This window comes from Actinia tenebrosa, unplaced genomic scaffold (genome assembly GCF_029948245.1).
Source record: "Actinia tenebrosa isolate PJP-AT-01 unplaced genomic scaffold, QUT_ActTen_1.0 PGA_scaffold11__36_contigs__length_13525064, whole genome shotgun sequence".
Classification (NCBI taxonomy): domain Eukaryota; kingdom Metazoa; phylum Cnidaria; class Anthozoa; order Actiniaria; family Actiniidae; genus Actinia; species Actinia tenebrosa.
In genome coordinates this window covers 3480099-3494018 of record NW_028292571.1, presented here as the reverse complement: position 1 = coordinate 3494018, position 13920 = coordinate 3480099, and the positions used below count along the sequence as shown (strand labels likewise).

The 13920-nt window shown below is 36.2% G+C and overlaps 2 protein-coding genes and 1 long non-coding RNA gene across 5 annotated transcripts in view; 2 read left to right on the top strand and 1 right to left on the bottom strand.

Annotated features, from left to right (window-relative positions):
- The first annotated feature begins 1228 nt into the window (after nt 1-1228).
- Nucleotides 1229-4681, top strand: LOC116289038 (uncharacterized). The gene is made up of 2 exons (XR_004196280.2): nt 1229-1473; nt 4356-4681. It is a non-coding gene; the product is annotated as an uncharacterized LOC116289038 (long non-coding RNA).
- Nucleotides 2058-13535, bottom strand: LOC116289037 (uncharacterized). Of its 3 annotated transcripts, none has more exons than XM_031695914.2 (8): nt 13305-13535; nt 7499-7830; nt 6741-6783; nt 5962-6126; nt 5250-5328; nt 4322-4597; nt 3282-3523; nt 2058-2686 (listed from the first exon to the last, which is right to left on the bottom strand). In XM_031695914.2, exons 2-8 carry the CDS (start codon nt 7805-7807, stop codon nt 2436-2438), a joined length of 1365 nt encoding a protein of 454 aa, XP_031551774.1. In that variant the 5' UTR covers nt 7808-7830; nt 13305-13535; the 3' UTR covers nt 2058-2435. The 3 variants fall into 3 exon arrangements, with proteins under 3 accessions (XP_031551774.1, XP_088883654.1, XP_031551773.1); XM_089027528.1 differs by lacking the exon at nt 13305-13535 and adding an exon at nt 8663-8874; XM_031695913.2 differs by lacking the exon at nt 13305-13535 and having other exon boundaries at nt 7499-8325.
- The window catches only part of LOC116289036 (uncharacterized), a 26987-nt gene continuing 25478 nt past the window's right edge, over nt 12412-13920 (top strand). The window contains exon 1 of the mRNA XM_089027526.1: nt 12412-12793. The gene's annotated coding sequence lies outside the window, so the exon portion shown is untranslated. The remainder of the gene's footprint in view (nt 12794-13920) is intronic.

Genomic DNA, 13920 nt, shown 5'->3' with positions numbered 1-13920 from the left:
TATTTTTCAAAGTGGCGGAAGGAAATTTACTGTTTTAAATGATTTGAAGGCAGTTGTTGGTTAAATGGGAAGGTCAGGAAAGTCTGACAAAGAATCCATTAGTGACATATATAGTGGGCTGGACCCGGGTGGTACCAAGTTGTATGCTGAATGCTGTTTCCAAGCCAGAAATTATCTTGAGAAACTATTCGACAGCTGGGGATTTAAAGCTGAACAGAACACAAAAAAGAGTTTTGGTCGGTTTGATCGTTTAGCATCAAAAAGGCGACGGAACAATTTGGAAAGTTGGTGGTGCCTGATCATGATTCTCCATGCGTTTGGCCTGGTAACTTTGTCCTTCGGCTCTGGTGCTTGTCAAGACTTAAATTAGGGATAGACCATTAGATAATTTAGGGAGAGGTTGCAGGAATTTATGTTGCACGATACAGTGGCGGATCCAGGGGAGGTTCGAAGGGTTCCACGGAACCCCCCTTGAAGGTTTGATCTTTAAGGTAATAGAAATATGTCTTATATAAATTTTGCTTAAAAGTATCCACAAGGATAATGTTGAACACGAAATGATAGATATTTGCTGTTATAATGTTTAATTTGCCTTTAAGTTCCGTTACTAGATAGTAAATTAGGTGATTAGAGCCGATTTTTTTGTCAGACATCGACTAAACAAAAGAGAATTATACACAGTTTAAGAAACGGAACCCTCCTTTGAAAAATCCTGGATCCGCCACTGCGATATTTAATTTTTTGTAATTACCCCTGTACGAATTTTTTTTTGTATTTGATCAATTTCTTTACTGAAATGAGAGGTTGCATTTTTTTCCTAGGCGAAGTGCTTGCTCGATATTTTTTGGGAGGGATTTACGCAACCCACCGCTGTAAAGTGCTGGTTTATCCCATGGACAAAGAATACTGAAAATACTCAGTTCCCCTCTGTTCTCTTTTCTTCTCTTATTCATTCCTTATTACTATTTCCGTAGCGCGCTATGATGACAGTCAAAACATAACTTATTCATATAGTACTAGTCTATGCGTTGAGTTCTCTTCTCTTCCCTTCTCTTCTCTTCCCTTCCCTTCCCTTCCCTTCCCTTCTCTTCTCTTCTCTTCTCTTCTCTTCTCTTCTCTTCTCTTCTCTTCTCTTCTCTTCTCTTCTCTTCTCTTCTCTTCTCTTCTCTTCTCTTCTCTTCTCTTCTCTTCTCTTCTCTTCTCTTTATTGGGTAGAATTGATCACGTGTTGAGACAGGAATCCCATGACAGCGTTAATTCATCTCGATGGTTTGCACGAAAACCGACTGTATAAAATACGAGAACTATACTATTTAAACCAATACCCATTGTTTGAAACTTCTTGCGACAGAGGAAAAATACCCAGAACGAACCAATGCGTACGATATAAATTCTCCGGGCTAAAATTCAAGAAAGAAATTTGCTCAAGGCGGGTGAGATCGTGGAAGATGGATGACTGGTCGAGTGACTCGAGTAAGTAACTTCAAACTTCACGTTATTAATTTGCACTAAAACATTACAAAAATTAGTTCAAACGACAAACGTCTTCCTCTCCTTCACTTAACTTTGTTTCTACACCTTAAATTTAATGTCAAATTTAAAGAAAAACTACGTATAATAATCTTACCTTTTGACGAAGGACTTGTTGCATATGGACTACGAGCTGTGCTTCGTGATTTAGAAAAATAAAATGTTGAATGAAACTTGCTTGTATTATAATGAGTACTTTAAGTTCGCACATCACTGTCACTGCCTTTGAAGTATAAATTTAAAAAAAGTTTTATTGTATTTTTAAGACTTTCTCTCAACTTCATGATACATTCATGAACATACAACCACAGGAATCCCAGTTGTAAAAACGCTTTAATATTGTTGTCAGTATATAATTATTATTGTTATCCTTGTTAATGTTGTTTTTATAAAGAGCTAACCGTGATAGGATCATGTTTGGATCATGTTTGGCGAAGTCTTGCAAAATTATATTTAGTGCTCACAACCACAGGGAACCCAGTTGAACAAAAAATAAATTGTAGGTAGTCCATTGCTGTTTAGCTAGCCTTTATTAAACTTTTCATTGTGCAAAATGATTATAATTAAGAATATTAAGAAATACAACCTAATGTTCTTGAGTAAAACAGTGCAGGATACATTTTTTCCATCGTTTGAATTATTCTGATAAAACATTTCATTGTTGTCAAGGGTGATATGATATTATTATTTAGTCCAGTTTAAATGTAAAATCATTTTCAAACAGCATGCATTAATTTGATTGTACCAAGAATTTTGCAAAATTCCATTTTTTTTTTTACCTTGTTTCGTTCTAATAGAAATGTATGAGAGCATGGTGAGAATGAGATATTAAAAGGGATAGGTAAAGATTTTTGTCTTATATTAGTAAAGTGATCTGTTAGCATGTTGGTAACATAAATGCGTTTCTAGTGGTTCTTTTTGCAAACGTAAGTAGCATTTGCTTGGCATATCTCGGTTTTCCAGGCACTCTCATCTCCATTTATCTTAATAAACAATCCACAGTCTTTCTTCTCAGAGTTGCCAAGCTCTTCATTTGGCTTGTAGGTCAGCGGTAATCCATCGGACCATTGAATGATTCCTTCGGTTGCCTTATCATTTAATCCAACCCAGGCTCCTTGAAGAATGGATGGTTGGGTGTCTGTAATGTTAGATATGGCTGAAACGGAAGTTTAGAGTTTGTAATTAAAAAATAAGAGCTAATAGAGGTACATCCCTATATATGGCTGAAACTGAAGTTTAGATTTTGTATTTAAAAAATAAGAGCTAATAGAGGTATCCCTATATATGGCTGGAACTGAAGATTATAGTTTTATTTTAAAAAAAGCTGAAAAAAAAAGAAACTAAAAATAGCAAAAAAATGCTTGTGTGTTATGTCACAAAGTTCACTATCATTGCCCTTTACTAAAAACTTTAAAACAATCAAACATTTTAGGGCATTTTAAAGGGGTTCCTTCCGTTATAAGCTGAATTTCATTTCCTTCTGTTTAAACATATTTTTTGAAGATCACAATATGACTAAAAGTTTGCCCCCACCCCATGCCCCACCCTTGCTACACTAGTGGTTTGATCTTTTACAGTGATGATGTTTTCAAAAAGAGTACTCTTTCCATGGCTGAGAAATCATCTAAGAAATGCCTTTTATAGCTAGCCTCCCTTAAAAATATATATTTCTTCAAAATCACATCTCGGTTTAGCTCATAAACTGCTGTCAGAATCATATATCATTGGTTTTGCATTTAAATATGACATACCTCCATTGAAGAGGTCTTTTATTTCTTGTGATGTCAAAATCCGAGGGACTACAACCATGTTGCTCATCCAACCATCTAATCCCTTACCTATTTGGTAGAAAGGATCCATTGCTCGAAATGATTTTGGAGATGGTGATGTTGAAGCAGTAGATGAGGAACGTTGACCGTTGATATGGGGTACAACTACTCCAGTTTTATAATTCCATGTGAATGCAATGTGGGTCCATTTTTGATTTGGTATTCTGTAAAGGATACAACAAATGCCATAAATAAGAATCATGTAAACGACGATGGAAAATGTCTGACCTATGGTCTATTCGATGAATAAATATTCTTTTAAATAAATTAAATTTAAATCACTCAAAATCCATCAGAATGAATGTACCAGAAAATGAAAATGGTACGCTAGGGCAGATCCAGAAGAGATTTTAATTGAGCTGATCCTCGCAGTATATAAAGCCCGGGGGGGGGGGGGGGGGGGGACTCTCTCGAAAAGTGTGGGGGGGGGGGGCTCGACGGACCTTTTAGGGTCGAAAATGAGACCTTGCGTACCTTTTAGGGTCTCCGGCTGACTCCGTACCTTTTAGGGTCAGATTTGTTTGTTTTGAAAAATATCAAACGTCATACAAGAATATAATAGTTGGAAACGTTGTCATTTAAAATTTGGTCGTACCTTTTAAGGTCTGAAATCAGCATCTCAGTTAATTCATGCGTACCTTTTAGGGTCATTTTCAAAACCGTCCGTTGAGCCCCCCTACCCACTTTTCAAGAGAGCCCCCCCCCCCCCCCCCCCCCCGGGCTTTATATACAGCGAGGATCAGCTCAATTTGATACAATACAACCGCAGTACAAATAATAATATTTCATATATATTCTCATACACATAAACACACAAGCTTGCATCGAAAGACAATTGCCAACCCGGTAGTCAAAATTTTAAAATCCCGGATATATGGGAAGGATATCATTCGTTAACAAAGAATTGAAGCAAACATGTACATGAACCATAATTACAAGTGCATTACTGTCGTACTGTTTACCCTTTGTAATATACTTTTATAACACTGTTTGTAGTTGCAATGCTGATGCCAGATGAATTCATACTATCAATGCCAATTTCAAAGATAGAAGACGATCCTGTGAAGCCTTCCAACAGTATTTGTTCGGCTGAAGACGCTGTTCTCGGAAAAACATGGACAGCAATCGTGAAGTCGGTGCTATGTAAGTCAAAACGAGGTATTTCGGCATAGCTTGTTCCATTGAAGGATACTGCAGGCTTACTGTCTTTAGTTTCAAATTGGGCTGCTCCTATAAGACTTGAAAAACAAGCAATAAGAGAATTTTGAAAAAATAGTTAGACCTTCACCACAGAAAAATAAACATTTAATTTGAAAAGCTAATATTTGTTTAAGAAAAAATGCGATTTACTTTATGTCGATCGCGCGGGAACTTGCGCATGGCTCGGTTTGCCGAGGTAGAGGCTCATGACTAAAGCATTCGAGGCCAGAACGTATGTGAGTAGAGTTGCTAATTGGTTCTCTCCTGGGCTTCGAGGGTTTTCCGGCGGGTTCACCGGTTTTCATCCCTCCGCAAAAATCAACTTCTAAATTCCAATTGGAATTCAGTGGATGAAGAGCCACTCTGTGGAAATGCCACATTTATTAATGTTCGGAGAAAAATCCTATCCTCAAAGCACAGAAAAGAACCAAGAACCGCAGCACATCTACTCGCGTGATGTGTGGTTCAGGGATCGAAACTACCAAGCAAGTGGTGAGAGACGGGGTATAACAACGCCCATTACCCATGTGTTCCAGTTCACTTGGTACTCAATCAAAGAAGCTAGCGGATAGAACTTCACTTAAAAAATGTGAAAGATTATTGTTACAAATTGACCGATGCTAAAGTCAGGAATGTTAAATTTCGACGTATATTTTGACAAGCATATTTAAAAGTTTATTTAAAAGTCACCTTAAACCAGCATCTGTTCCATTAAATTTCAAATGAGGATACAATCCGCTGGTATTGCTCTCATTTGTTATGTTGAGATCTAGAGACAACACGTACACGAAAAAATAGTAAAACCATTTAATCGTCAACATCATCATCATCGTTGTAGTCATCATCATCATCACCGTCATAGCCGTCGTCTTCATCACTATCTTCATCATCACCATCATCCTTAGCATTAAAATCATAATCACTACCACCACTGACCATCACAACCACCATCGTCACCATCATTTCCTTCCATATCTCTGTTACATCATGACCAGTTGACTACCATTCACATCACATCAACTACCATCGTCACGTCCATCATTACATTCTATATCTCAGTTACAAGACCCGTTGGCTACCATTCACATCACTTCGACTACATCGTACCATCGTCACCATCATTACCTTCTATATGGCTCATTTTCTTCCATATCTCTTTTTCTTTCATATCTCTTTTTCTTTATAAACTATTTTTTATTTCAAGCCACACTTCTACAGCAATCATCATATGTACGGAGAAAAGTTTCTTGGTTATTCTCACTCTACAAAAATAAACTCCAATCCCGATTCGTCTCCATCATGGAACGAGAGCCACAAGTTTCAGTAGCCACTGGTTATTAAAGTAATCTTCTTAAAAACAAGAACGATTCCAACTGTACACACCTCCATCAAAGTAACTTACCATGCAACATGGTTTTAAAGACAAACTCGTTCTCAGTCTCGCTGGAAAATGAAGCTAAATCACCGCCGAGTTCCTGGCAATGTTTTCGTGCACCATCCCAGTTTGTTGTATTGATAAAGTACTTGTACGAGGACGAGTTGAACTTGTACCAGTTGTCTGGTAACGCTAGAAATATATAGGCGACAAATGACATGAATTTTCACTAGATCTAATCATCTATGTAATATTTCAAACACGGAAATGAAGATGGTAGAAGTAGGCATTTAAGACTTTGAAAAGTTTCCATTCTCTTTGACGAAAGATAAAATCAAAATTAGATTTATAGATGCTTAATTCCTATATATTTAAAATGTCACTTCTTTATCTCTTTCTGTCTATTGCCCATTCATTCATCCATCCATCCATTCTCTCTCTCTTCCTTTTTTTCGTTTGCTGTTCGTCATTCTTTTCTAACGAAATTTGGTACTACTCTTCTCAGTAGACCGAGACAGCTGGAATTTTTTAATCGCCTTCGTAGCGTCTGTTATGTTATCCAGAAGTACATTTAAATCGACCACGTGATGCCAATGTGATACCACGTGGACAAGTTTTTACTCCACGTGATTAAAACTTGACTGAATTTTGTTTGAATCACGTGGTGTAAAAAATTTGCCCATGTGGTACAACATTGGCATCACGTGGCCTATTTGAAATGTACTTCTGGATAACATAAAAGACGCTACGAACGCGAAAAAAAAAGCACAACTGCCTTGGTCTACTGGGAAGAGTAGTATAATTACCTTCTTTTGTAGGACAGTCATCCTTCAAACAAAATTCACCTTTCTGTTTGAGACAATGTTTTAAGAATAATTTTGAATTAGCACATAGGCTGCGTTGAGAACTAAAAGGATCACCCTGTAGGGGATTGTCTCCCGGTTCAACAGCCTATCCCAATTATAATAAGGCATAATACTAATCTGCTAACAATTCACACTCATGATTGTAAGCTGCACGACTGCCATGGCGCCTTAATACGCAGCCCGTAAAGTCATTCACTGGTTATAAATGTAAAGCGCATTGAGATATTTGAAATGCGCTATAGAAATACTCCATTATTATTATCATCATCATCATTATCATCACCATCACCACCATCACCATCACCACCACCATCACTATCACCATCATCATCACCATCATCATCACCATCACCGTCAGCACCATCACCATCACCACCATCATCATCACCATCACCATCATCATCACCACCACCATCACCATCACCACCACCATCATCATCATTATTATTATTATTATGATCAGTGGCTCCTTGCGTTATCCTTATACAAGTTGAAAAATGGTTCAGAGGGATATGGAAAATAAACGAAAATGATTTAAAAAATTAAAGGTAAAAAATAAACTGAAATTGCAATTTCATCACGAGGAGCAGATAGTGAGATAAGTGCCAAATATGAAAATTATTTTACAGCATTATCATGGACACCAAAATATGGAGATTTGAAAGTCTCTTCTGATTATTCATATCGTACCGACTTACCAATGGCTCGGAGTAGTCATATCCTACTCTTTTGGAATACGATTTTGGACTTTGCTTTTTGGTTGAACGATTTAAGTCACACAGGTTATTACCGTGTTGATCTTTGTACGTGTTGATGGAAAAACAACTCAATGTTTCTTTGCATGTCTCCATGCAATCTGCTTTAAACAGTGGTAGAGACTTGATCACGTGACCGTCCAAAGCGTGGCCGGGCTCTATATCAAAAACTCCGAAATTTTTGAAGAAGGAGTTGTTTGCTTGAGCTGATGGCATGGCAACTGCCAAAACGATTAACACTTGACACCACATGTCGAGTCGTACCAGGATGTGGTCTTGATGTAATAGAAAAACAGAATTTAATCATTTTGAAATGGAGCAGATGCGAGATGTAGTATGTCAATCAACTTCACTTCACTTCACTTCACTTTTACTTTAAGTTACTTTATTTACACTAAGAACATGTAACTAGCTAAAAACTAGTGTGAGCTCTCTTACTCCGACGAAGGACTAGCGTGCGAAACGTCAGTAAGTTTTTTCATCTTTTTCACGGTGTATAATTTACCTTTTTACCATTACTTATTTACACTAAGTTATATCTGTGACTCTTATAATACGTTAATCTGTGACTCAGGCGATACTTAGAAGATGTACATTGTATGAGATTTTATTATAATGTGGAGATTGTGAGATTTTATTATAATGTGGAGATTGCGAGATTTTATTATAATGTAGAGATTGTTATGCCAAGAAAACTTAATTACGTTAAGGGAGATCATTGCTTTACCGAAATCTAATCAAAAACACGGCTGGAATTTTCTTGCGACGATACAAAACAAATAAAGAAAAATATCCTGTTGAGGGTTTGAATATTACCAATTTTTTAAAGTAAAAAAAGGCGAATAACTAAACTTCCCGGGCACACGAAATGAAACAAACAAAGAAAGAAAGGAAGAAAGAAAGAAAGAAAGAAAGAAAGAAAGAAAGAAAGAAAGAAAGAAAGAAAGAAAGAAAGAAAGAAAGAAAGAAAGAAAGAAAGAAAGAAAGGAAGAAAACATTCCTAGCTCAGAATAGTAATGAAAGTGTCTTTTTCGACACTCTTTTTTTAAATATCACTGATCCTTAAGACAAAAAAAATTTTTTAAATGTAAAGTAAAAAATACATACCGTTCTGCTCAAAAGTTACGGGTTTTGCTTCGTTGATTTCATAAACGTCTCATAATTTCTTAATAAAATGCCGTGGAGCTTCACTCAAATCAATCTTTCAATAGTCATCTTCAGTTGATGAGCTTGAATCATCAAGCCTGAGAAAATCCTCGAAAAGTAATATTTCCTAAATCTAAATCTCTCCCGACTTGGGTTAAGAGAGAATAGTAATTTGGAATTCCCAAATTTCTTAGTTTCAAAACTCGTTTGATGATTACATTAAAACGTTCTTTCGTTAAAAAAGTTGTTGTTTTTTGGAGCTCTTATTTTTCTCCGATACAAAATTAGCTTGATGATACATAATTGAAATCTTAAAATGATAGAAACAAATAAAATGTTAACGTTAAAACCACAAGTTTTTAGTTTACGCAACATACACACTCACACTCACAAAATGATGATATGAAATATATATATATATATAATATAAGAGAAAATTCTTTTCGTATTCAAGCAGTGAGCGCCAAAAACTAATTTCTTGAAGAGAGGCTGTTGTACAAGGCTAAAATCTCGTTATTCAGAAAGTTTAACTTGTTTGGAAGTGGAGATGACCGATGAAAGTGGAATCAAAGTGTTATATTAACCCAAAGCAAAAATTTTATTCGAAAATGAGGTTTAGGCCTTCATTTGCTTATTTCCCATATATTTTCTATAAAAAAGCCTGACAAAGCAACATTCTAACACAAATGCAACAAAACATCTTTGTACAATTGAAGATACCGCTTCAAACAAGCATTTTATCATAGTACATCAGTTTCTAACTGTTTAAAAAAGGTTTTGAGTGTTAACCCAAAACGAAAATTGTGATCAAAACTCATACGAAAGTGTAGTTTTTGGCCCTTATTATTGCTCATTATTGAAAAAAATTTCCTCTTAAAACGTTTTTTTTTTTATATCCGGCTTACCTTACTGAAGTTTTTCTCTACGTTTATAGAAAAGCGATCAAAGCTAGTAATTCTATATTTTCAGTGTATATTATTCTCACAGTAGACTGAAGAAGCTTTTGAAGATGACTAACTTTTTAATTCCTGCTCGAGATGGGATAACATATTAACTGCACACCATGATATTTTTTTATGATGTCACAATAAGTTTTCGAATCAATGAATGTTGTTTAAACTTAATACTGCTGATAAACAAATCATTATATAAATCAATAGAGCAGGTGTGTGTTACGTCATTGCCGCCATCTTGGTTGACGATAACAAAGCATTCCTTGCATTACATCAACCAAGATGGCGGCTGTTTTTATATCTTGAGCGATTTTGAGTCACATGGTTGCACACACTCTATAACCTTTTCGAACTATGTTTTTAAGTGAAAAAAAACCTATGTTATTAAAACTCAAATGATTTGGTTCGTACTTATTCAGAAGTGAAATGAGAGTTATTGATTTATAAGGATAAAGATTTATTGAAAATCTTTCGCCTAAATTCTTCCAACATAGCTGTTATGTCGTCATGTGCAACCGGCGAATAATGTTCCGTTTTCGTGACCAATGATATAATGAAAATGGACAAAAGAATAACTTTTGATGCACTAGTCATACGATTTTAACTTATTATGGAACCTAGAAAAATTATTCTATGTGAGGAATACCTCTCAAGAAGTAAAAGATGTTACAGAAACATTATACAGCCCCCTCCCCCCCAACACACACTATTGAAATAAATTGACTCGTTCCACACCTGTTTTAAAGTAAAAAAGCCAAATGTTTAAGTAAAAGCTATGACAAAAAGTTAAGAAAACTCTGCTTACTGAAATCAATCTTTATAGGATCTGCTCCAGAAAAATATTTGCCATTCGATTCCGAGGTCGCTTTGGCATTGTTTTAGGTCATGAAATAGATGTCATCTTGGAAATTGATGGTTTTCAACCATTCCCAAGAGAATTAAATAACAAAAGACACGGCGGCCATGTTGGAGGATATAACAAAAGAAATTCATCGACAATTCTTTTGTTAAGTTCCTCCAACATGGCCGCCGTAAAAATCATCAATGTGTCCCCTAAAACAGTCCACAATGCACTGTTATGCCATCTCGACCCAGTCTTTTCCTCGACCTCGGAACGACTAATAATATGATATTCGGTAAAAATGATCAAGATGATAACAACAACAGAAACATCCAATAGACCAATTCGACTAACGAAATGTTTTACCTAGTCTACCTCGCAGCCGCTATTAGTGTCGTCACGCAACGCTCACTCCCCTAGTGTCGTCACGCAACGCTCACTCCTCTAGTGTCGTCACGCAACGCTCAATCCCCTAGTGGGAGAAAGAAATGTATTCCCAGAAGATTTGAATGGAATAAAACATTGCGTTAGCGGAATTGGTCCATTAAAAGTGAAAATATAAAACGAAGATTAAAGCAAAAGTAATTATTCGGCCTTTCCTGACATCCACTAAAATAGTTAGGGCTATCCGCTGAAATGATTCTTCTTTTTTTTCCAGATTATTTTCACATGGGAATTCATGAATGGAGGTTTACCATGTCCTTAAATCATCAGTATGGTTGCATGCTCGATGCCTTTTATATGATTGGCTGTGGTATCTCCTTTACAAGGTAAGATTTTAAAGCCTGAGAATACAGTAATCCCGCATTCATTGTTCTACCTTCCTAGTTACGGTTGCTACGTCGGACGTGCTAAAATGCGTATGTCTTAGAAACAATGCATTCTCAAGGTAAAGAAAAAAATCGATAACTACATCTTATGAATTCGAGTTTGTTGGTGGGACAAATTCCATCAGGAAAACTACCCATTGTTTCTGTTGAGGTGAATGTAAATCAATAAATCTTACATGCGTATACCAATATTTTTTAACGAAACATTTGAATATTTTTTTAAATCATTTTTGTGTACTTGTTATCAAATTCAGTAATTAAGATCCAAAGAGGTTTTCTTATCGTCAGTCAGTTTTGTACTTTTTCTTTTCTTTTTTTTTTCTTCTTTTTTTCCTGTATTCTTTTATTTCAAAATAATTATTCAAAATGTATTCGATATTCGAAGTTATTTTGCCCATACGATGAAAAATACACCATTCTCAATTAGAACGATTCTATGGGACTAAGAGGAAAATACGAAATAAATCACACATTTGGCCATTCCATTCCCCCCCTATTTTCCTGTTAGCCTTGCATTCAAGACAATTTTGAAAGAGCTCGGGAAGCTTTGCCTTGAAGTTATACATTGTGTTTTTTTTTTTTTTTTGAAACACAACCAAAAGTGGCAAAGTGGTTTTGCACCGCAGAGAGAAGGACTCGCAACATAGTTTGATCCACGGATATTCAACCAAGACACTGGTTCAATTATTCCATTCATTTTAGCCATTTCAATCACTGCAGCTCTTGCAGCTACCGAAGCTGTTAGGAAGCCACCCATTTTGCCCTTTTTTGGCTTCAGGATCTCTTTTATTTTCTTCTACATAAACACTGGGGAGGTAGTCAACTTGGCTTCACGCGTACTAACTGTCCGTGTGGGTTATGATGAACCACTGGTCATAGATGTCTGCCGCTGTGGGTCATGTGAAGACCAATATACAACAAGTGGGAGTCTGGAGAACTATCAAAAACGCAAAAAACCCCTACTCCCGGCCCTAAAAACGCGACTATATAACCTCATAACCACATCTTACAGATGTTTAATGTATTTTCTTTCCAACAGCTGAAGTTTTGAAAAAAGTTTCAACTTCATCTCAGCTTTTATAGTCGAAGGCCAAGTCTATGTAGGACGAGACCGCTGACCTCATGACGAGTCAAGCTGCGAGAAAGATGGATGTCTGCAGAGATGGAGCATTTTCGCTTCCAATGTATCGACATTCTATACATACCGTTCAAACTGCTCCCTTAGGAGCTGCACGACCGAACGATGTATCGTCCAGAATGTCCCGCCGAGAGAGGAGAATTTTGTTTTGTACCACCACGTAATATGAACTTTCTAGGCGCTGATATAAGGCCAGTAGTAGGGTTTTCATCCGTTGAAAACCAGGTATTCAACCAGCTTGGCTTTCTACCGGCAGGGCTGGGATTGATAGGGAAGAAAACAAGAGATAAAGGAGAGGATTACAGACACCGTTCTACACCTTAGGCTAAGGTTAGTTTGAAGATTACGAAACATTTGACATGTCTATTTAAGTTAAACTGCGTTGTTCAATTTTATACTTAATGCCGCTTAAGAATTATAAATTTTTATGAACATCTTGTAATCTCATCTGGAAGGAAGTCTATCGGAAACCCTTGCATTCAAATTTTAAAAAAAACTTAAGCCATCCTTCATCGAGATATAGAAAAATTATAACATTATCTTGGAATAATATATAGGTTTCAAATAATCAAATATATAAAGATGCAGAAGTGTACGAGTTCCGGGATTGCTAATTCATCATACTATATTGAATTATTTTGAATGAAATGTAAGTTTTTCAATCAAAATGGCAAGTAAAATTCGATCAGCTCCATGATATGATTCGTACCGCAGCGTCCGTAAAACCTCTGTTCTAACTGGAGCCATTGCGTTGCCTCTTCCTGTGTAAGTAAGAACTTTGTTCGCTAGCCTCTGACTGAGAGATTAGACCCGGAATTTGTTTATCAAATATTATACTTACAGAGTCTCGTGGGATGGAAGCAAAACCATTGCTGCTCGTCGTATTTGCGTGATATAAAGTAATCAGTATATATACAGTATGAACGACCGCTCTGTATATTGCATATCAAATGTCTAGGAATATCAAGTAGTAATCGTTTTGAGATGGAAGTGAGTTTTTTCTGTTAAAGTTGAATGCTAATAAGAGCGATTCTGTATCCGATTTACCGACTTCCCCTTGGTGTGGCTAGGTTAATTTTTTTCTACCTGGTTCTTTCTCATTAATTTTTGTAACTTGATAATATAATATACACACATATACATCTTTAGAGCAGCAACCAACCAATGATGATTAACTGTGCTCGCTCATCAACTTCATTGACAGTTCGTTTAAAGGTTTGAAGTGATAAATCGAATTTAATGACTCAAATTATCGTCAAGAACGAGGACTCAAATTTTCTTTCGGAATTCCTTGCTCGATTGCATTAAAATCAAAAAAGAATCAAAAAAAGAATCAAAAAAACAACTGCTATATAAGCTATGAAAAAGCTATTGTGAAAGGGCAAGCTTCTGTGATTAATCTTTGGCTGTCATCTTGCTACAGACTGTATTGAATTTGCAGTGAGAGAGAGAAAGGT

What these genes read in the sequence shown, in the direction of transcription:
- LOC116289037 (XM_031695914.2), bottom strand. Translation starts at nt 7,807, where the DNA reads ATGTGGTGTCAAGTGTTAATCGTTTTGGCAGTTGCCATGCCATCAGCT. An exon ending in ATGACTACTCCGAGCCATTG is followed by an intron (nt 6,784 to 7,498) that starts GTAAGTCGGTAC and finishes TGTCTCAAACAG; the next exon opens with AAAGGTGAATTTTGTTTGAA. An exon ending in CTTTAAAACCATGTTGCATG is followed by an intron (nt 5,329 to 5,961) that starts GTAAGTTACTTT and finishes TGTTGTCTCTAG; the next exon opens with ATCTCAACATAACAAATGAG.